The 23413-nt window shown below is 40.9% G+C and overlaps 1 protein-coding gene across 2 annotated transcripts in view; it reads right to left on the bottom strand.

Moving 5' to 3' along the window:
• NRXN3 (neurexin 3) overlaps positions 1-23413 on the bottom strand; it is a 984457-nt gene that overhangs the window by 710876 nt on the left and 250168 nt on the right. For both annotated transcript variants that reach the window (XM_010583781.1, XM_010583780.1), the window contains exons 8-9: positions 9899-10337; positions 4464-4847 (exon numbers count right to left, since the gene is read on the bottom strand). In XM_010583781.1, coding sequence (XP_010582083.1) covers positions 4464-4847; positions 9899-10337 — 823 coding nt within the window. The remainder of the gene's footprint in view (positions 1-4463; positions 4848-9898; positions 10338-23413) is intronic.

Raw genomic sequence — 23413 nt, 5'->3', positions numbered from 1 at the left:
CCTCTTTCCACTGACTGCACAGATCCTCGTTGCCAGGCTTCTACTTTTTTAATCTTAGAGTAGTTATCAGAGGCATCTAAAGAAGGAGGTCACAGTACTACTTTAATTGAGTTCATGCCACTTGCAAAGCCAGCAGAGTCTTATTTCCTAGCCTGGTGGACAGCCACACCACCGCTCCCTTCCAACAGCTACTGTCAAATCTCTGAAGTTTCAGAAACTTGGCCAAATGCTCCTATGTTTATAGCAGCTCCTTAATTTTAACAGTGGCTTGAAAAGGCTCTTCTCACATATGATTTCCAACATTGTCACACTGAGTTAGACTGGGTACTAGAGAACCATTATGGAAAGATGATAGAGAATGGGAAGGTCAAGGATTTAAGAAAATAAATAACTAACGGGTGTGTTACCTGGTCAGCACAGCCTCTAGTGGAAGGTATGAAATAAGGACCACATCTAGCTAATTGTCAGCGTTTGCTACCGCCTTTGCTTAGCCTCACAGCCTGGCATTAAGCACTTCTGGCCCATGAATCCCATTGCACTTTCATCTCATCTCCCTTCTGTGTCATCTGGCACTGGCTACAGAGATGGAGAGAAACACAAGCACACAAGCAGATCAAATGGAATTTATGAAGACTGAGGAGAGTCTTGTTTAGGTGAAGTAGTTTGTCTCAGCCTTTCTGAGGATCAAACACTGATGTCCATTCATTCTAGTTTCTACAGCACAGACTTGAATGTAAGTATACCTGTAGAAGCCTTCACCATTTGTCTCCCAAGAATATTCTTTCCTAGTTAGTTCAGGAAAACCATACAGTTACTGAAAGAACCAGAGCAGTCCTACCAGCACTTCTGACTCCCTGACATACCCCTCCTTGGGTGGGAGTCATATCAGACATGAACTAGTCTTTGCCATGTCTCACCCTATCTCTTCTGTGCAATTTCAGTTACTCCAAGGAGGCACTACACTACCCTTAGAAGCTACAACTGAAAACACCTTTGTCTGCTTGCATTCCTGGCAATACTGAAAGACTGATTAGATACTGGAATTGTAAGAATTAATTTGAGGCCTTGGCAGCAGTTCTCCATTCCGTGCCCTATCCAACTGCAGCCACAGCAAGGTTTCTTCATCTGCACAGAAGTACTGCTTGAGCAGATGACTGCAACCAAAATCTATGTTGCTTTCAGTGTAACTTGCTGAGGTGTTACTTCACCGACAGGACAAACTCCCACAGGCTTTAGATACAGGTGACATACTGAATACTGTGTATTCGTATTGTTTCACCATGAATAAAAAGAACTTTTCTAACTGTAACACAATCAATTTCCTTTTTGAGTCCCTTTTAGACGTATGACAGTCCTTCATATGGCAAAGTATAAAATGTATGAGAAATAAAACATTAAAAATGTAGAAATGCTATGCCTGGAAATCGGGAGATAAACTTTACCATCAACAAAAAATTAATTGTCTGCTTCTCTCCCTGGACTTGTATATATGTCTTTTGCATTTTTAGTACCTTAACTAAATGTTAAGTATGTGCTTTGCTTTGTGATAAAGAGTGATCTTCCTGGTAGCCAAGAGGTGTAGAAGATTCTTTATTCTTAGCTCCCCTGCCCCTTAACACTTTACCCTAGATCTTGGGCTGAAAACCCCTTCCAAGAGTTACAGTCCTCTCTTTTAACAGGACAGAAGTCTAAGGACTGAGTAAAGTGAGTGAGACAGCCCTTCTCAGATAACAGATGGCAGACTGGAAAAGTGGGTCAGTAGCTGTCTCTTACTAAAAGAGCTAGCCTGCTCCTTCTTCATTCGTCCCCTTATGCACCAGCCCGGCTCCCCCCAGTCCTGTGGCAGCTCTTTAGTCACTATGCAGAAGTGCCACTGTGGCATGGCAGCCTCTCTCACTTTGATTCCCTTCCCAGTCTCCATCTCAAGTTTTTTCCTTCCAACAGCATTTGGATCACAGGTCAGCTGAAGTCAGGACTTGCAATAATCCTTGGCTGTCAGACCATAAGAATGAAAAATATCATTGGTAGCTTGCAATACTTTTGCTCACGGAGGCAAAATAACTGTGCACTAATGCAGTCATCTGATATCAAGTAGTTGTATCAGAGCAGTATGAGACTGCTATGTAACACCACAATAAATGTAGCAGTCAAACACACTTCAGTCTGCACAATTTTTTTTTGTGTATCTAGTCTACAAGTATTTATTCCCTGTAAGCTGCTTCTCATGTTGCCAAAGAACGGCAGGCATGAAAGCCACGTTTTGCCTGACACTGGCCCTAAACCAGTAAGTGGTCCGTGGTTTCTAGTTACTGACAAAATGAGTTTCTCAGGATTAGGACTTCTGCATACATCTTTTATGTTGTCCTGAACTACTACATCATTGTTTTGTTAACCTTAAATACACTCTGATTCTAACACATACATATTAGGACCTCAAGTTTCTACAGTGGTAGACATGCATTCATTCATGTATCTTTCTTATTCACACTGATGCTGTCCAGAGCATGGCCAACTTATGGATCTCAGACCAGACTTGAGATTCATTTCTCCTAAATTCAAATGCTTACATGCCCTTAACCTACTGATCTCTTTTCACTGATAATAAAAGGAGTAAAAGCCAACACCACAGATATCTAAAGGTACATGAGATGAATCCTCTTCTTTATGTTATTGGTTAGCTTTGGATTCTCTTCTGAGAGCCAGATCCAGGAGATGGACATGAGACGGAGTCCAGAAAGTCCTGAATCACAGAGCTGGTCACTCCTAATACTACATAAAGACCAAGGGCAAGCATAACTGCAATTTTGTGGGGGAACAATGCATTTATGGTAGCACTTCTTTTTGTCATGTCTGTCCAAAACCTAATCACACAACAATTGGCCAAAACAATTCCGAAGGCTGTGGCTGAGAAAACCTCTGATATTTTCCTGAATGCTCAAATTCGATGTAGTCTATAAGAGAGAACTGCTGAGCTGACATTGGCATAGTCAATGCCCATGAATCTTACATTTTCACCCATGTCCTCACAGCACGGATGGCAGTGTTGATGCTTCATAAGGACTGTTTAAGGACCACTGGCAATTAACTACTATTGCTGCTTAGGGCTGCATGCTACAAATTGTTGGCTGTGAGAAGCTTTATGAATGATCATAGATCTTGTGCTGTAAAACCTAAAAACCCCATTTGGTCTATAGGAAGATTTTTGGTCATTAACAAAAACTTCCTCCAAAGAAAATCCTCTGGAGAGTGAATGAATTGCAAATCTCAATTCTGCCTAATGTTTTATGCATTGTACCTAACTTTCATGTTCTTTCTCATAAGTGGCATGGTACTGTGATCAATATTAAAAAATGCATAGGGGGAACACTGCATGGGAAGGGAGCTTCTCAAATATTTATGGCAGAAGCTCAAAAATATCCGAATTTCCAATTCTAAGACACGTACTATAATCGTTAGGCCATGGTGCCTATTAAGGTAACAGAAAGAAGGTGCTGAAAGCCCTGAGACTCTGCTAACGGTTTACAGTTAATTCTTGGGTGTATTGTGAGTGCAGTTCAGCCAGAATTCAGTGCTAATGGCCAAATATTAACAGAAAGATTGGTTTCAATATAAGAAAAACACCCTCTAGGGAGTATTTTCTTTTCTAAGTGATCTTAGCCCCATCTTTTTTTATCTAAAACCACTCACCTAACTAATTCTGAGGGTGGCACCAGCACAATAGGGATAACAACAATTAATGCAACCACCTGGTAATTGAGAAATATATAACTTGGATATCTTAAATTAGTAAATTCCTTTCCATGTGGCCTAGAACACATATGTTTTGCCTGCCTGTACCAGCGTTACTTGTGCTTCATAACTCCAATCATGTGTCTTTAAATTACCAGTCAGAATGAGTAAGAATAAGATGCAGAGAACCTCCCACCATCTCCTACAGATTTCCCTTATCAGAGGTGAACTTGGAGACATGTTGCTATTAACAGTATCTCATTAGCTGGCCTCACCCATAAACAGCCATCAAGGAAATCCTACCATGCAAAAAAGAGGAAGACTAGACAGAACCGGAATACATCATCTGTCCTATGCAAGAAAAATCTCCATAACTCAAGTTCACACTTGGTACTGTTTCCAGTCACTTGCCTGAGACTTCTCACATGCAGCAGCATTTTCTGCCTTAGGAGACAAACCATACTTAGCCAAAGAAACTCGGGAACCTGAAGACAAGGTCTTCAGAAGGCTTAGGGAGTGAAGTGGCAGGTGAAGAAGGTAAACTCGTGAAATGAAGGTGGAAAAGACTGCAAGGAAACAATCAGAGAAGAAATCTTTCCTACTGTGGAGACTGGAACTTAGCATTGGGAAGACCAACAAGGGCAGGGGAAAGTCTCATGGAAACACTGGATTTTGTTCTAGTTCTCTTGCACACCTTCAGTTCTGTGTAACTGAGGTCAGAAAACTCAGCTTACCTCGCTCACATGTTCTACCCCAATAGCCGGTGCCAGTGCAGTCACAAATGAAGCGGTTCCAGCCATCCTTGCAGACTGCATTATTCTTACACGGGTAGCTGTCGCACTGCTTGGTGCTGAGGCGGGAGCAGGAGGACTTGACTCCTGCGGCATTCTGTGCCTCTGCCAGCTGCCGAATGTTCTTGCTTCTTCCATCAATGAACAAGTCTCGGATACAGCCGACGTAGCCATAATTCAGCATTGCTGTCCAGAGCTCTGTGGGAAGGATGAGTCCTGCCCGGTTCTCAGGCAGCCCACCAAGGTACATGTCGCCTTCCAGATCTAGGATCTCACTCTCCCCACTAGCAGTGAATGGAGTGCGTCTGCTGTTCACTGATATAGTACCTAAATGAGGAGGACAAGGACAAATCAATGCTTTCACTTACAGCCTCAGTCTGGTTCATTTTTTTCCAATAACTGAGGGATGTTTAAGGTTCAGTTCAGGACAGTGAAGATTCCTCCTGACCCAAATGCACTCCTAACAGAGACAGTGTCTCCCACACACCTCCCTCTCCTCTTGAACCACAGGCCATAAACATTTCCACATGTCTGTATCCCAACTTGCATTATAAGGTCACAAGCATAACAATGCAATGGCTAAATAATAACATATAAAAACTGAGCATTATTCAATGGTATTCATCCAGCAAAGCAAAGACTTACTGAGAACATACAGTAGTTTGATGGTATCAGAACTGGAGAGAAAAAAGATAAGTAAAAGCGTATTAATTCACACTACATAGCCCTTCCAGAAAACACTTCATCAGTACCTCCAAAGCTGGACCTTTATGATGGAACTAAATAGACCCTCATCAAGTTTGTAGACGACATCAAATTGGGGAGAATGGTTGATGCGTTGGAGGAAGCACAGGGCTACCATTCACAGTGACCTTTACAAGGTGGAGCAAAGGACTGATAGAAATGTTTGATGTAAATCAACAACAATAAATACAAAGTCCTACACCTGGAGCAGGACAACCTCACACATAAGTACAGGCTGGAGACCAGCTGGCTAAGGAGCAACTCTGCAGAAAAGGACCTGAGGATATGGCAGACAACAATTTGAGTATGAGTCACCAGTGTGCACTTGCAGTGACGAGAGACACTGATCACAGGTTGCAGCAAAGGAAACTCCAACTCCATAGAAAGGAACATTTTTGACCATGAGAGTGGTCAAACATGGGAATGGAAACATCAGAGAGGTTGTGGAATCACCATCCTGCAGGCGTTCAAAACAAAAGGACACAACCCTGAAGAAAGCCTAGATTTCAGCAGAGTTTGGACTAGAAATTTCCAGAAGTTTGTTCCAAAAGAAATTATTCCATGGTTTTACAAAGAAAGTTAAGTATTCTAACTTCCATTTTACAAACAGGAAAACTGAGGTAGAGAAAGATAAAGGTTATCTCTGAAGAACAGTTAGTATTAAAACTGTAGTAGCTTCCATATGCTCCAAGCAAGATGTGGCATACTGCACCGAGGCCATTCCCATATATTTCAAGAAATTGTCCAAGCACATAAAATAATCAGAACATATAATACAGAAATATAATCAGAACACATGAAACAGCTACAAAGAAATGAAGTGACTTATTTAAGGTCAGACCGTGCATCCAAAGAAAAACAGGGAACATAACACAGGTCTCGCATCCCAGAGCAGTGAACTCTTCAGAAGAGCATTCAGCAGCTTTCGTGATAGGGACATCTGCCCACAAGACACTCGGCTAAAAATCATCAATTCACCCTCCCTGGCTATAAATCATCGCATCCAATTGCCTTGTCATTAAGATAGTCTGTCCTCAGAGACAACTATCCAAGCTTTAAGATTAATTCCACATCATTGCATTTTTATCATACACCCCTACGATAAGGTGGGAGAGTTTAGTTAATAGCTAGCTCTCGTCTGTGTCTCTGTGAGAAAGTGCAGTCGTGTACACATGCTTTTTCTTTAGTTGTAATACATGTCTTCTTAGAGAACAGCTTGTAGAGAACAGGCACAAGGTATTTCATGTGTGTGATGTTCAGTAATAATCTAGGAATAATGTCAGAGGTAGCAGAGTGCCAGAAGCAACAGAGGTGTTACAAATTAAAGGCTCAAAGAGAACCACAGTTATTTGATGAATCATTTTGTAAAAACAAGCTGCAGCACAGCAGACATTCTCCCTTTTACTAAGTAAGAAAAGAGAAGATGTGACAATACACCTACAGTCATAAAGGCAGCATGCCACAGAGCCACAGGATCACAGCCCCCCTTCCAGCATCTCTGCTGTTACTCCTCAAAAGCAGCATGTGGAGTACATATTACGCAAAAGACTAGAACAAACCAAAATACTGGAGGGCTGAGCTCCAGACAGCTGCTACTATGGAGAAAACAACCACCAGCTGTAAAATCCAGAAAAGTAAAAAAAAAAAAAACCCCAAAAACAAAAGAGAAGAAATACTGGAATACTGGATACCAAGGAGAAGTGTAAAACCTGGAGAAAGAGCATGAGATGATGAAAGGAAATAGGCTACACAGCAGCCTAAACTTTCTGCCAGTTTTTTGTACCCTGCAACTATTCCTGTAAGGAGATGGTACTAGCTCAGATGCACAGCACTTTTAAGACCAAGCTGCTGAGATGGAGAAATTCTGAATTGACCCTCGGAAGGAGCAGTCACATCCCATGTTTTCAACTCTGTTTAGGTACATCAAATCCCATCTTGAGAAATCAGAAGCATCTAAGCATCTCCTTTCCAGTCCCTTAGGCACTTCATGCAGGGCTAAAGAACAAACAGACCAAAAGACCCCAGTTACTGAGGGCAGAGCTGGTAATACAAAGCAGTGCACTGATGCAACCATAGACCAAACCTTCCAGTAAGATTTTTAGTGTCTGAGTGGGTGTTTTGTAGCCAATGACCAGCCGAAAACATTGTCTTGTGTAACGTGCTCAGTGTTCCCCAGCTAGAAACCATGACAGGTTTTGTGGACACTTTGTAGGAGCTTTCCCCAAAGACAGAAAGGTTACAGGATGCTAGGTGTCCACGTCCACACTGTCAGCTTCTGTCAGAGTAGAGAGAAAAAACAGTTTTTGTTGCTTTGGCAGCCAACACAGACCAAAGCATACACAAAGCCTAAGGTGACTAGAGATGCCAGAGGTTATTTGAGCATGACTGCCATGCTTCCCCAGCATTTGTGCTCCTGCCTTAGTACATTGCAGTAGGAAGTATTTGGATTTTTAGGTTATTTTACTAAGCTCAGCGAACCTGAACTTTTGGACTGTTACAGAAATGGGAAGAAGGAGAGAGATGACACCTAATAAAGGCCTGGTTGCTTTAGTAATGAGAATCAGAACCTCTAGGTCACTAGCTCATTAAACCCAAATGGCTGTTTTGTAGCCTACGTTGAGTTAAGTTCATTATTTTAGTTCAGTTTCTAGATGACAGGCATCCACATTTGAAAAAAAAAAATCTCCAAGGTGTAACTATTCTCTGGTCCCTATTGGGAGAAAAGCCAAGGACTAAACAAGGAGAGATCCTGAACTTCCTTCTCACACCTACCAAAAGTGTCACTGGATAAAAGTGTGTGATGCTTGCTAAAGGTATGGTGTGAAGAAATCAATACCAGTATCCTGGTTTTCTGGGGAGAACAGACATCAGTCACTAGGACCATTAACCCAGTACTCGTTGTCAGCAGAAAATGCAATTAAGAAAAAAAGGCAGGGGGGGGAGAGATAGAGAAAAGACAAGAACATACAAATGTGTTCGTTCTCGTTGAGCAAAGTGCTTTTACTTCAAAATGTTATCTCTAATCAGTGTCCAGAACATCACAAACCTCCCTGCCAGACGACAAACAAGTCAGTCCTACAGTTTTATCCACCAAGTAGAAATGCCGTCTGTCATACCCTCCTAGTCCAAATGAATGTGTGTCCCTCTTCCTAGGTTTTTACAAACTTTCTTAGCAGAGAGCTTAGTGTCATTTCTGTTTCTTCTCCTTCTGCAGCTATCTCTCCAGGGACCACATAGTCCCCAAGTGAGCAAGCAAAACTGAAGGCAGTACTGAATGCCACTAATTGAGTTTATCGTTGGAAGTTAATTAAATTTTAGCAATTCTAAAGAAATCAAAGGTCCATTTATTTATTTATAGCTTCCTTTATAAAATGTTCCTATTAATGTCTTCAGGAGATAGCAATATATAACCACACATACTAAGTCCTAGTAGAGCACCATGCCAAATACAAAGAAACTTCTCACATCATCAAAGAAAAAACTAGCTTCAGGCAAAGACCTGTTCAAACAGCTAGGCTTTGCATGGTATCTACAAGTCAGCTTTTTTGAAAACTCAAGGGAAGCAAATTCTAGCACTGCATTCTCTCTACTGCTGGCATTCAGCAACTGGAAACATAAAATTAGGGACCTAAAGCTATCATCTGGAGATCACCAGACAAATCCCAAATCCACTTGCAAATGTAAGCAAAATTCCCTTTGAAGGGATATACAGCCAGGCTTTGAGATCCCAACGGCTCAGGAAGAATTCAAGTACAATTGTTCACATATTCTCAAGATGATGTTACAATATTTGATGATTTTGTTTCCTTACACAATTTCAGCGTACATCATGAGTATGTCAGCTTGATATTCAGCACTAGAAACAAACAAAATACTGCTTGGTAATTGCATGGTAGGTGTATTATTAGAAATAAATTAAAACACATTTTTGAAAATGAGAAGCTGCGAGGAAGAAAAGGAACATCCACTGAATGCTGACTCGGATATTAAGACTAGAATTTGGCGTCCAAGAGAGAGTAAAGAAACCTAGCTGAAAGCTCCAAGATACTAAAGGAAACAGAATAGGATGAAATGTTGATTTGTTGCCATAATTTTGTCACTGGTTGTGCCCATTACTTCTATTTTCTTCATGACAAGATCCCAAACCCTTCCTCTTTAAAGACACAAGATCCAGAAAAAGATGGTAATATTAGGTCACAGCAATAAGTTTTCATTTGGTTTCTGCTAAGTTTCTTTTTGAACAGAAACCCAAAGTAGATCAGTGAGAATTTCTCAAACCAACAACGAAATAACAATGGTTCTGAAGGATCTTAAACCTTACCGTGGCCTACAAAGAAGTCATCACTATAATTATGTATGAAATTGCCAAGATAGGTCTAGAATATCTGAAGATTATGAATAAACTATTAACAGACTGCCTCTGTGATGTGCTATCCAAAGTTCACACTAAATATTTAATAAAAACCTAGCCATTCACATCTTTGCTTTGCTGGATAAACATCACTGGAGTAACACTAAGTTTTTGTAAGTAGGTGACTCATATCTAACATGTTTTGAAGGTTCTGAGAATTAATACACAGCCCTAGGTCTGGATCTGAGAGGTAAATCTACTTAAGAAAAAGACATCACTCTACCTGATCTTCCATCTCGTTGAATATCCACATGATACCACTCTCCATCATTGGCTTTCTTCTGGGTTGCCTTGACTTTAATGGTTCCAGAGCCCATGTCCAGCAGCAAGTAGAGGTTCCCGTCTAGCAGCTCAACTGCAAAGAAGTCTACCTTTGTATTTTTCTGGCTCCTGGCATCTTTCCTCTCCTGAGGCTTGCCATGGGTGAAAAGGATCAGTCCATTGGGTTCAGTGGTTCGGAAATCAAATGAGATGGAGCCCATCCTTTTGGTATTCCATTTAGGCAGACTAATATAGGCCTCAGGTGTCTCAAAGCTGATGGGATCCAGTGTAGCCACATTCTCACATATGAATTTCACTTCCCCGTAGATCTTCATCTTAGTATCACCAATCCGTGCCAAGCGAGACAGCTCCAGACGAATGTCGTTATTCTTATAAACAACCTGCCAGACACAAGGAAAAACATCATACATCAATCCTGCATACAATACAAATACCCCAATTACTTTCAGCCATGGGAGATAAACTTCTCCCAAAAGGCAGTGGGGAGCAGAAAGGAGACCATGCAAGAGTCTGACATGATGACAGAGGGAGAGAGCACAACCAGCAGTGTGTATAGAAGTGACAGCAATGGGTACTTTTTGATGACTATAGATCAGATAAGCAGGCAGAAGAGAACATTTAACTGAAGGACAGTGAGAACAATTAACTCTACCACAGGCCCACTCTGCTGTAAAAGCTTTTGTACATAAAATACAGTGTGTGTCTGGTATCATGCTGTTATATTTGCATAAATCCCACACAAAATACATAACAAAGTGTAACCTCCATGTCCATCTCTGCTAGCCACAGCAGGGAACTCTGTACCACCACTGTCATTTCTCTATTATTTCTATAAGTCCACTTAACTACTAGGAGAGAGATGCAAAAAAATTTAAGCAAGTTGCTGTGAACTGTTGGTGATTGCGCTCTGGCTCCTAAAGAGCTACAGGGAAAACCAAAGACTTAAAATTTCTCTGACCAAGAAATCTTAGATCACTACAGGCACAAACTTGCTATGGAGGTATCTGCATAGCTTACCCTCGCCTCAAGAAACGTATGCACTCTGCGCTAACACATAAAAGCCTGTACGTATTCAGTGCCTGGACTCTTACTCTCTCTGGGTTAAGGACCAGAACTCTGGCCTCTGTGTTGCTACATGGATAGAAATTAGCCAAGAGTCCCAAACAGGCAAGCACTCCTGAGCACACCTGGCTTGCTCAGGAGTCCAGACCTCCTGCCCTTCTCTTTCTCATAGGTACAGAATTAATGCCTTGCGAAGAGGACTCCTCTCTGCCCCATGTCATTCTCACAGAGGCAGGAACTGGAGAAGGCACAAAACTGAGATGTTTGTAAACTATACTTTCTCTCAACTGCCTTTTGTGCTTCCTAAACCCAGGGCTGGCACATACAACACGCAAAAGCATTTCTGCAACTAGCGCAAATTTGATTGAATTCCTATTCTGCAACACGACTGAAGACTGATTTCTTCTAAGGAGTTATCACTTTAAAATACTTTTTGTCTATTACATATAGCATATATGTACACACACATTTGATTTCTGCTTTCAAAATGCTATGAGGATGCATTGCCAGCAAATTGCTATGAAAAGAGAAGAGAAAGGAGATATGCATAGTTAATTCTACAAATAGGAGAGGAAGGTCAGAAATGAGCATGCAGCAGTATTAAAAGGCAAACGAAAGACAGAATGAGGGATAAGCTTCCAAAGTAGGTGACCTCAGGATGAAAAATAAATGAAATCACATTCAACACATTTGTAGCAAGCAAAGAATTTCCAGCTTTCACTAAGCATTAAAGGAGAATTTCCCCAGTGCAGCCAGCACAGCATCAGATTTTCCTGTTGCAAAGGCAAAATACCCTACATGAGAGTGAAAGGAGAAGCCAGCTGTCAATTCCCATTTGGCATCATGGCACAAAGCTGTAGTTCCTCCCAGCAGAGGACAGTATTGACCCACAATAGCGTGTTTTGCTCCATTTCCCAATAAAGCACTCTGCCCTCGCACGGATTTCAAAAACATCAAGTCTGTTAATATCCACAACAGGAATAAACTATATTTTCAATTTGTGGGACTGTAGTAGTTTCATTCTATGGATTAACCATGTCAAATGCTCTTGCTAGACAGACCATACACCTCCTTCCAGTGACTCAGCAAGGCTGTGCATTAAAGCCTCCCCCTCTTGCCAGGCAATGAGGTAGGTGCACCTCAGCCAGACACTAGTTCTAAGCGCTGCATGCAGTCTTGTCCCTGCATCTCAAGGAAACAGAGGAGCTGAAAGTACAGAGGAAAATAAATAGAACAATTAAGAGGATGGAGCAGGATGCTTTATGAAGATAGCCAAAAAAGGCCAGGACTCTTATATTTGGAGAGGACTGAGAAAAAATATGGTTGAGGTTTACAGAAGATGGAGAAGGTTAATGTAGAACTGCTCTTTACCAAATCTGGCAATCATAGAACCAGAGGCACTTACTGAAACTTGTAGGATATCACTTTAAAATGGATTTTTAGAAGTACTTATTTACACAGAGGGTAGTGAACTTCAAACTTGCTGCCACAGGAGGTCATGGAAGCAGGCAGCACCTGCAGGCTCAAAAAGAACCAAGAAAGATAAATGGACAGCAAGTCCACAAACTGATATTAAAGGGAAAGGGAAGAGATGGACCTTCTAATAATCCTAATCCAAAAGCAGTAGATGCTGTGGGAGCGTAAGGGGAATGCACGCACCACTGATAGTAGCCATGCTCACAGACTCTCCCTAAATGGCAGTTGCACCCGCCACTACAGGAGGCAGAATACTGGGTAAATGGATTGACTGTTCTTCAGGCCCACTAGGGCTTTTCTCATGTTCTTAAAGAATCTACATGTATAGTAGGTTGTGTATAGTCTAATCCTTGTCCCACCGCAGGGACAGCCTGGGAAAGAGGGTAATTGGAAATGGGGTCCTGTGGACAGAGTCCTTCTGCCAGCACATACATACCGGACTCCCTGACTGGTACGACTTTGGTGCAATGCTGCGTTTTTGGTTTCACCCCAGTATGGAGTTGCTTTTGTGGGCAAGAGAATGCCAGGCCTGAATGAACTGTGACTTTAATGATCCTAACGTAGGAGAACTGCCTACTAACAGTTGCTCAAACCAACACTCCTCTAAACTGTATCTTGACCCAGCCCTTCCACATATCATAGGAGCAGAAAGGGAGCAGAATACCCAACATATGATTGATGGCTGGTGCTAGGCTGTAGCTAGCTATGACTTAGCTTTCAGAAACCTCTGCAGGTAGCTGGTAGAAGGAATATGATCATATACACATAATCAGCTTCCAACTCTCAGCTAAGCCACATAAAGGTTACATCTCCCCCTTTCACGTATTTGATACTTGAGTAACAATTCCCATCTCTTCTGGGGAAACACAGCAGGTCTGTCTTTGGGTTTATTTGAGGTTTGCTGCAGACTGCCTCGTATTTCATTAGTCATACCAGTACCACAGCTGGAGAATCCTGTTGAGACAGAGACTTTCAAAGGATCTAGAGGAAATTACATGGATTTAGCTGTAACTCAGAAAGTCACTAACAATGTAGGATCTGAGAGCAAGTTTGAAAGAAAGGACCAAGAAAGCAAGCACAAAGGAAGACTTGGGGAAGAGAGAGAAATGGTGCTGAATAGATACAAGAGTTCTGAATTCAATCTTTTCAAAGAAACAGATCCACCCAAATCTGAATCTCTATTATTCAAGTGTTTGTTGTTCTACATCATTTTCTTAAAAAAACCCTCACACCCACAACCTACCTTGAGAAATTTAAAAAGCACCTGTATTTAAGGAAAAAGTACAAGTGTTCACACAGCTGACTTAAGGTGTCATTGACAGTAACATTTGGGCATCAAGATCTTGATGCATACTCAGGTACACCAGAACTCTCAGCCCTATAAACAAAAGGATAAAAATAATTCTTGGGTGTAAACCCAAGGTGAATCCTGAGGAGGAATAGAGAGACAACAGCATCTCTGGCTTGGGAAATGAAACACTAAGGCAGCTTCTGATACCTGCAGTTCAATTTTTAAACCAAACTTTCAAGAATTAAAAAAGGGAATATAATTAAATGACTGGACTGCGTGTCCCATAGTGAAGAACACTCAAATTCAGTCTGTTTAATAAGTAGAGGCTAAAGGGTGATTCGATTGCAATCTATGAGTATCTGTGCAGAAAATGGAATTTGGCAATAGAGGGCTCTTCAGTCCATGTGACAGAGGAATAATGGGATCCAGGGGCTAGAAACTGAAGTTAGAGAAATTCACATTTTAAAATACTATGACTTATTTTTACATGAGAGTAATTTGCTATTGAAATAATTTACTACAGGTTATGGTGTGTTCTCTGCTACTGGCAAACTTTAAATTAAAATAGTATCTTGTCTTCTCTAAAAGACATAGTGAGACAGGAATTAATTATATAGCAAATCAGCCTAGATTATCATAATGGCTTTCTGGCCTCATAACCTATGAAACTTTGTGTTTTAATGAAATCAACAGATGCTTCAGTGCAGTTTTCCAGGACAGATGAAACACATCCTTCCCAAATGTTAAAAATGCCTGGTAAAAGAGAAGATGCTTGTCTCAGTTCTGGTCTGACTTGCCACCAGTTCTTTCAGTGAGGCTTTTTTATATGTTTGTGATCCAACCTTGCAACCTACCTTTACAAAGGAGTGTAAGTAAAAAGTCTAGGACAAAAAACTTGATTCTATAGTTCTAAATATATGAGCTTCAAGAAATAGTTTCTTAGGGAGTCACCTGCTGCAAGCCAGAGAAGAAACGTTTTCATGTTTCACTGAGGAAGCTGTATGCCAGCAGTAGAACCTATCATCTGCGTAACACTTCCTACCTTGTAATCTCATTTTGCCAGCAATCTCTGAACTAACTTGTGGGCTCTTCAGGATATACCAAACTACTGATTGAAACCCACACCTCTTTAACGCCAAATGAGGCCATGACTGACTCAGAGAGCTGTCCCTCACTAGGACATAGTCTTCTGGTGCCACTCTGGGACATGGCTTCCATAACAGCTTAGAAGTAAGCAAAGCAACGAAAGCAGTGCCCATAAATTTGTCCATTTTTATCAGATGGCTTTCTGAACAAAGCTGATCTTGCCTGTTTAAACAGACAAGCTTGAGTTCATCTCGTGTCTGATATGTGTATCAGAGAAGGTCAAGAGGCCTAAGGGAGTCAAGGAAATGATTCCTGGTACAGACATACACATCTACTTTACAGTTATTCTGGGAAGGAAGGTAGAAAAGAGAAAGGGGAAGAAAATTACTAGCAAAAGCTATGCACAGAGCATTTGAAAAGTAACCTTCATGCTTCTAATCTTAAAATCGCTTTATATTCCAAAAATGAAATTAGAACAATGAAAAAAGTGGTTTTTTTCCTTTTCCATGAGGACTGCTTCTAAACACACTTTAACAGAGGAATATTTTGACTGTTCAACGCCTTTGTTTAATGAACTGGATAAGTATAGATGGATGGTCAGGGACAGGATAGTCCAGATACACATAGTCTCTGACAACGAGCAGTAGAATTCCATGGCATCTGAGACATTTTGAGGGATAAAAAGATATACAGTAAATTAGGTTTTCTTTAAATCTGCTGAGAAAGATGAGTTTGTTTTAAGCTGAGCTAAAACAAATCAGCAATCTAGTTTTGAGGTTTCTTAAAAATGGCAACTTTGCAATTCTGAAGCATTCAAGGAATTTCTCCAGCTAAACTTATAAGAAGCTTCACTCGTGGGTTAATGAGAGCTCTAATCAGATGGCTTTTCACAATGATGAAAAGCGTCTCTCTGCAATCAAGTGAAGATGCAGATAGAGAGGGAGCAACAAAAGTGAGGAAAAATGGTGTGCTAGACTTGGCCAGTAGCCAATATAAAAATTCCTCTCCAAGTTGGTGCTATTAAGCAAGAAACATGATTTTCGGTACAGGCTGGACACAAGCATGCTCCAAAGGGAAACGGCCATTGATAGCCTGGCAAATTAGAAGATGGCCATCATGAACCACCATGAAAAAGGGCAATAAGCTGAAGGCTGCGTAAGTTTAGCTAGCAAGGAAGAGCACCTCTGACGTTCAACCAAGTTTTTTTACCTACTGCATCCTGTGTATCACCAATTGCTTTTCTCTGTCACAGGCTGCACTCCTTCACCAACTGCCCATATCACTCCTCAGAAAGACTAACAGCGAGACATTCAGCCTAGAGCCTAAGATTTCCTTAAAGGCACCTGCACTGACCCAGACAAGTTCCTGCAGCTTAATAAATTACAGTTTATCTGTTGGTTTACCAGAACCATGTGTTTCTAGCCTGCCTCAACCAGCAAGTAGAAACAAACACACCAGCTAACGGAGCTTTACTTTGTGTTTGAGAAAGACAATGTATGCAGTGATCCAAGGCTTCAGTGATGGGTAACTAAAGCTGCTATACTTTTTTAAAGAACTGTATATGGACTGTGCATACCTGGTCTAAACATATTTGATGGTTCAGTGGGATAACAACTGTATTCAGGTAATCAAGAAACACATTCACCATTCACCACACTGAATGAGTTAATTTATGTCATGAAAAACAATACATTGAACATTGATGATAAGTAACTGAAACCAAACAAATAAGACTCAAATATTTGTGCTATGTTGACTAAAGTAATGCAATCCTACGTTTCATCTGAATTATGTTTAACAAAGAACATGTGTTTACTCAGCTACAAATAGGAATAAGGTGACTAGAACGCTTAAAAAACAAGGGACAACTATTTCAAGCTTCCCTACAAAATTTTTTCCATCTTACAAATCAATTATAGGTTCTGAATAACTTCAAGTTTTATGGAAAACTCCAGAAAAGAGATTGATTTAGTTTCCAAAGACTTAAGAGGAAGATACAGAGAAGCACTCCCTGAAGTAGGATATAAAGAAAGAGAAAGAAAAGAGATTCAAGGTGCCAGTAAAAAAGGGCTGAAAAAGGTAGGGTGTAATTTCTTCAACTGGTCTAATAAGAATGTTTCCTTAAAAGGTACTGAGGATGGAGGACCCGGTACTTCATTGTGGTCACAACTATCCTTTAAGCCAAAAAATAAGCCCCTGCTTCTCATGAGAATTCAGGACATTGGAGTGTGTTCACAGTTACTGCAGAGTTAAAACCAATCCAAATCATTCACAGGGTATCCAGAGCAAGCTTAAACAGATTAAGGCAGATCAAGATCCATCTTGCTGCCTTATCTTTCACCTTGGAATATACCAAGATAAAGACCAAACATTTCTTTCTATGCCTTTTTGGAATAAGATCTAAGAATTTTTTGCCTTAAAACCAACCAAATATATGAATGAGAGAGATTCCAAGCTTTAGGGGAAAAAAAGTTGCTTTACAGCTAATTATTGAAGTTCTAATATGTGTCTAGATCTGTACAATATGTTTTTTGCATATACTGAGCCTGCTGCTTCTTGAATTAACTATGAATATTACTAAGCGACTGAAATGTCAAACGCTCTACAGCCTTACTTATTCTTGGTGTTGCATTGCAGCATTCAAACTACAGAATAGCAAAGTTGTGAACTGACCTACTTCTTGGATTCCTTCCTTTTAACAGGTAGCAATAAGGACAGAATTTATTTTATCACATGGGTGGATTTCTGCATCCTCTATGCTGGGATACACTGACTGCTAATTCATTTGGTCTTTGTTGAAGAATATCTTGATTTCAAAGGGAACAGCAGACCCCACAACTGCATCTTGAGACAAACATGATGGGAACATTAGAAATTATATATATTTATTTGTGAAAAAGGTCATGACAATGTATAGAGGGGGAAGAAGCCTTTATAGTTGCAAGAGAAATGCTGCTGAAGGATTCTATATTAGCCTCAAAGACTAAAGTTGTTTCCTCAGCTACTGAAAAGGCACAGCATAGGCAGCAGTAAGATTAAGTAGAATTGGTGGTAGCAAGGACTGTGATTTGAGGATGAATGCTCTTTTGTGGTGGAAGCGTCAAGTCCTCTTCTTTCCTTGCTACAAAAACTTCAAGTTCTGCAATAAGTGAAGAAAGGGATCACAGGAATGAAGGTATCATTTCTGAATTTCTTAAAATATCACTTTTCCACAGATTTTCCAAGCAATGGTGAGAAAGCCACCTAAACTCAATATCCTCAAAAGTATGTTCCTCACATCATGGTGGCCAACTTGAGGCCATGGAATTGGTTTTGCAGAAGTGCTCATTAGCCAAAAGCTGTAAGTGAAGACAAGGAGGGATTTCGTCTTCACTGCTAAAGCTAAAAGAAATGCTCTGAGACATTAGACTTAGATTTCTCAGTCTGTTCCTAAAAATTAGCTGAAACTTGTTAACATTTAGGTGAAAAAGTAACTGACTGATATTTGACAGTAGCAGAATTCACCTTTGTGTCATGGCAAAGCATTTAAAGCATTTCACTGGGGATTCGGGTGTACAGATTTGAACTTCCCTCTTGCTGCATGCTCTATTCAACCTCCATTTGGCCTAGTAACAGAGAAAAATAAAAGCTGCAGGACAGCAAAAACAAGACAGCCAGCTATGATGCTCCTTACTTGCGCTACAGGCCATAGACTCAGGCATACCTCATGCTAGCCCTGAAAAGCAACTTGTACCTTGGGCGTGTCTCTGGATAGAAGAAGGGCATAGAGGAGATATTTCAGTATTTTACAAATATTCATGCATATACAATAATGAGGAAATTCTGTGTTCTACACTGAGCCTGTACAGTGCAGAGGTAAAAAAAGACAGAAGAAAGAAACTCTTAATAGTTACACACTGGAAGTCATTCATTGGGTGTATTGAATGAAGCATCCTGGAATGTATGGAGACATAGGAGGAGACAGTGCTGTACTCTGCTGGAGATCATGTCCAGCTTGGAGAATTGCACTTCAGGAAAGGAGTGGGACTGTTGGAAAGAGTCCTGAGGAAAGCAATGAGAATAACCAGAGGTCTAGAAAATAGAAGAAAGATTGAAAGTATTGCTTCTTTTTAACATACAGAAAACTGCAAGGAGACGTTATAACAGTGTTCAAATATAAAATGGCTGCTACAAAGCAGAAAGGAACAATCTGTTCTTTGTATCTATGCTGAAAAGGACAAGAAATAATGGGCAAAAATTACAGCAAGAAAGTGTTAGAATTTATGTTAGGAAAAGCTATTTTAATTTAAGAACAGTGAAGCACTGGAAGAGATTGCCTGAGGAGCAACCATCACTGGAGACCTTTAATTACAGGTTAAACAAATTGCTGTCAAGACACACATAGATGTCATTGATTTTGTCTTGGGACAGTGGAAGCAGAAAGGATTAAATAACATCTCACAGTCCATTCCAGTTTTATTTTATATGATTCTGTGTTGTGGAGGGCAGGACATGAGAAAGGAGAAATTACTGTGTAGCTAAAGACTTTCATAGTGTTAAATGCACCAAAAGGAAGAATAGACCTTATATTAACACAATTCTGATATCTCACAAATTTGAAGAGCTTAAATTTACAAATGAACTTCCTAGCTAATGAAGGTTTGAAAGCTTTTTTAGAGTTAAAAAAAAGAAGAAAATAAAGAAATCATCATCACAGAACCTTATTTACCAGCATGCAGTAGTTGACTTCAATTACATTCAGTTCTGTATTGAGCTTATATAGACATTCACCAGTTACAGAATGCTCTGCTCCTCCCAAACGCATCCTGAAATCTCAGATTTGTCTAGCTAGCACAAGCTAAATCTGTCTAGCTTAGTTCAGTGATGAGTATGTGAGGAAATGATTACTGTCAAGTGTCTGAAGGATTCCATCTGAAAGGCAGAGAGAAATTATTTTAGGATGGTCCCATTGATCATCTGTAACCTTATTACGCAAGACACTGAAAACTGTATCAGACAATGACTTAGCAAATAACACTCCACTTAGTGATCTCATTGTATTTCAAATCCACCTAAGGTTGTGCAAGTGCAAAAGACCTATCTCAGGAAACAGATCTGCTTAGTATGGCTGGGTGAATGCTTCCATCGGGGTGGCTTTCTAACACAGAATTCCATTTTCCTAACAGAGAATTAGCAGTGAAATGCTTCACTTCAAGCCATTGCAATTCAAAATGGCATGTTTAGTTTCATCAAACTTAATAGAAAAGCTTTTGTATGAACTTACCATAACATGAAACAGTATTTTCCAGGCATTGCGTTTACTTTCAATAGCGGTCTCCATTTTTACCTCTGGGCTGCCCTCTCTAGGGAAATACTTTCACATGAAGCAATGTCAGTGTCCACCTGACATCCAAAGAGACATGTGACTGGTTTTGGCACAAAGCAGCTTGATCAAATACTCTGGCCCCAATGGGAGAATGGGACACAAGGGCCCTACAGGACAGCTGCCACATGGAACTGCCCTGGATAGGAAAATACAGTTCTTGTTAAACTGTCTCCAGAATATTTGGGGTCAGCTCAATAATTGATATGAAATAATTTGATTCAGGGAATATCAGAATGTTACATATGAATTCAATTCTGAAGTTTTGAAGGATTTCCATTTTAAAAAAAAAATACCTTACCAGCCGCAATGAAAACAAATGTGGGCTGGAGGAACCTCCTTTGGGACAGAAACTCTTCATTTCACTCAGCTTTTAATTTCAGTGGTAAAATGTGTTTTAATGAGAACACCAATGTTTAAAGTCTTCCGTGAAAATACTGAATAGATATTGCTCACTTGCAGGTATGCAGTTTTTCTCAACTACCTATCTTCCCCAGCCAATATGCCTTGAGCGTGCTTCTCAAGAATGCCCCTGGCAGGTACAAGAAGGTAGTTCACTCTCCGTATGCCAGTCAAGCATTAGTCTCACTGCCTAGGCTTCCAATGCGCTAGGCAAATTGTGCCAACCACAGTGGCTTTTTCTATGGTTTTGTCACTTGTCCAGCAAAAAAAATAAAATAAAATTTACCATTACATATGGGAGAGCACATGCTTAAAAGTGAGCACTGCTCAAATAACGATGCAATTAGAGCAACAGAGGAAGTATTTATTGGATTTAGTATTGTGTAAACTTAGTCCACAAATGTAAAGTGGTGACTGTAGCAGGATGGTGTCACTGTTTGTAGCCAGATGATAGCAGCTGGGGGTGCTGCATCCCATCACGTGTCTCCCTCCCTCAGCCTTAGCACAAAGGTCGCAGTGGCACTGGCATCTCCTTCCATCTGCAATGGCAGCCAAAGTAAGAGGCATGCCTTCAGCTAGCCTCTCCTCCTGTGAAGGAGCAAAGGCACTCCAGGTCTGCTGAAGAAGTGCCATCGGCAGGATGGCACTACCCCATGGCTGACGCCATCTGCCATGGTGCACTACACAGGTCTAGATAGACTGGGGAGGAAGACCTCTCTCCATACATCTAGACTGAAATACTATGGGTTTCTAAACTTTTAACACCTCTCTTGTTGCCCTGTGCAAAAACCTGCCAACACAGGCGTCTCTCCAGATCTCTTTACTCACCTGTTCAAATTCCAAGGCATGGAACAAAGTTCAAACCCTCCACAGGCAGGATTTCCCAAACATTTATCTGCACTGGGCCTTATGTTGTGTGAAAACAGGGAGGTGATGAGCTAAATATTTGCTTGAACATTTGCTGGACAGGGCAAGGAATGTAATCAATTCCCTACGTACAAGAGACATCAAGAGAAAAATACTGTCATCTTATAACCCCACCTTGATGCTAGAAAAAGAACGAGAAGATCTTTCACATCTTTCCTCTAAACGTATCTAAAAACTCTCTCAGCTGTGACCTCCAGCTCTACAGCTTCCAGCACTAACAAAAGGAAGACGGGAAAAACCCTCACTTTAAAAAAAAAAAAAAAAAAAATCTGTCTTCTTTTTGGGACCGAGTCCCAGTTACCACGATGCCAAAAAGTATAGTCCATCTATTCATTCAGAAGCCACCCAGCTGCACCAGCCACAGCTTTAGTGCACAGTGCAACACTGTCTGAGACCACTAAAGGGAGGCTGGGAATGGGACGGCTCCCCCTCACCTGCTCATATGGTCTCACCTGGCCTCCAGAGAAACCTTTACCGACAATACTGTTTTCCTAGCCCCCACCATCTTTACAGCTTTCTTGGGGAATAGTATTAAAACAGTGCGAAGAGCCCAGTGGTGCTGCCAGAGCCCACTGGGGCTGTTGGCAAAACCTCACCTTCATCCCTTGCTTTGATCTGGAAGCTGTGTGCATGAAGTGTAAGTCCAGCAGCTCCTGGGGCATAAGAGGGGAGGGGGAAGCAGTCAGCACAGCCATAACGCTGCCGCCGCAGTAAGAGAGCATTAAGGAAAGCACGCGAAAGGAGAAAGAAACAAAAGCAAAAAGCATGACATTTTCCAGTGGAAGCACTGAAATGAGAAGCAGAAATGGGAGACAGATGAGGGCCTAAGCACCCCATTCAGCACCAGATTACACTTCCTTCTCAGAGTAGGCGGGGGGCTGCAATCAGGAGCGGCGAGAGCTCTTCTGTAAGGAGAGAGGTCAGGGCTGGAGTCAGCACCGAGTGCCAGACAAAAGAGGCAGCTGATTAGCTGGTTCCTGGCACACTGGGCCTGAGTATGCAAAACACAGAGAGCTCTCGATGCTGTTTTGTCTCTGGAGTGAGCCTATCACTATGTTTTTTTCCTTTTAAAAAAAAAAAAGGGGGGGGGGGGGGCAGGCTTTTCCGCAAAGGGAGCTGGAAAAAACACATCTCTCCATTGTAGAAACACTTTCCGTAGGAAATTCCTGCAGAACATTTTAAGTTACTCTGTGAACATTAGTGTCTTGACACTAACCCATTGTATTATCTCCCGCTCCCCCATTAAGGGCCACTATCCCCAATTTATAGAAAGAGAAAGCAAAACAGAGGGAACTGAATATTCTTGGCCAATTCATACAGCAAGTCAATAGATGGTCAGAAAGAATGTCTCTTCTTCCTAATTACTATCCTGTGACTAAGGAATAGCTGGAGGAAATGTTTTGGTGACAAAGATCAGTGTAAATAATCTACTAACCTCTTTCGGCTTTGAAATTCAATAATGTAAATATGAAATGGCAATAAACTTTTCCCTCATTTTGTTTACTTTTTCTATAATGCCATTTTAATGCATCCAGGCACAAGGTTCTCATCTCCTCTGTGTGCAGCTTGTTTTTATATATAAGGGAGACTGATCTCACATCTACGAAAGCTTATTTGATACAAGCCCAATTTACAATACTATCTTATATTTTCTGTTTTGCTTAGTTCTATCTTACTGCTTAAGAAAGATCTATAGCACGTCTTAAGCAGAGCTATAGAACTTACATTGTTCAAACACTAACAGGCAGAAAACAAAATCTGCCTTAGCAGTTGTTTGGCCAAAATTCTCCATTTAAATCTTTTAATCCTTTCCGGTTAACTGAGCCGCCCATCCACTTTTGTCGTTCAAG

The sequence above is a fragment of the Haliaeetus leucocephalus genome, unplaced genomic scaffold, assembly GCF_000737465.1.
Source record: "Haliaeetus leucocephalus isolate CR32 unplaced genomic scaffold, Haliaeetus_leucocephalus-4.0 Scaffold932, whole genome shotgun sequence".
Classification (NCBI taxonomy): domain Eukaryota; kingdom Metazoa; phylum Chordata; class Aves; order Accipitriformes; family Accipitridae; genus Haliaeetus; species Haliaeetus leucocephalus.
Note: the sequence above shows the minus strand (reverse complement) of the source record. Positions and strands in the feature narration are given on the sequence as shown.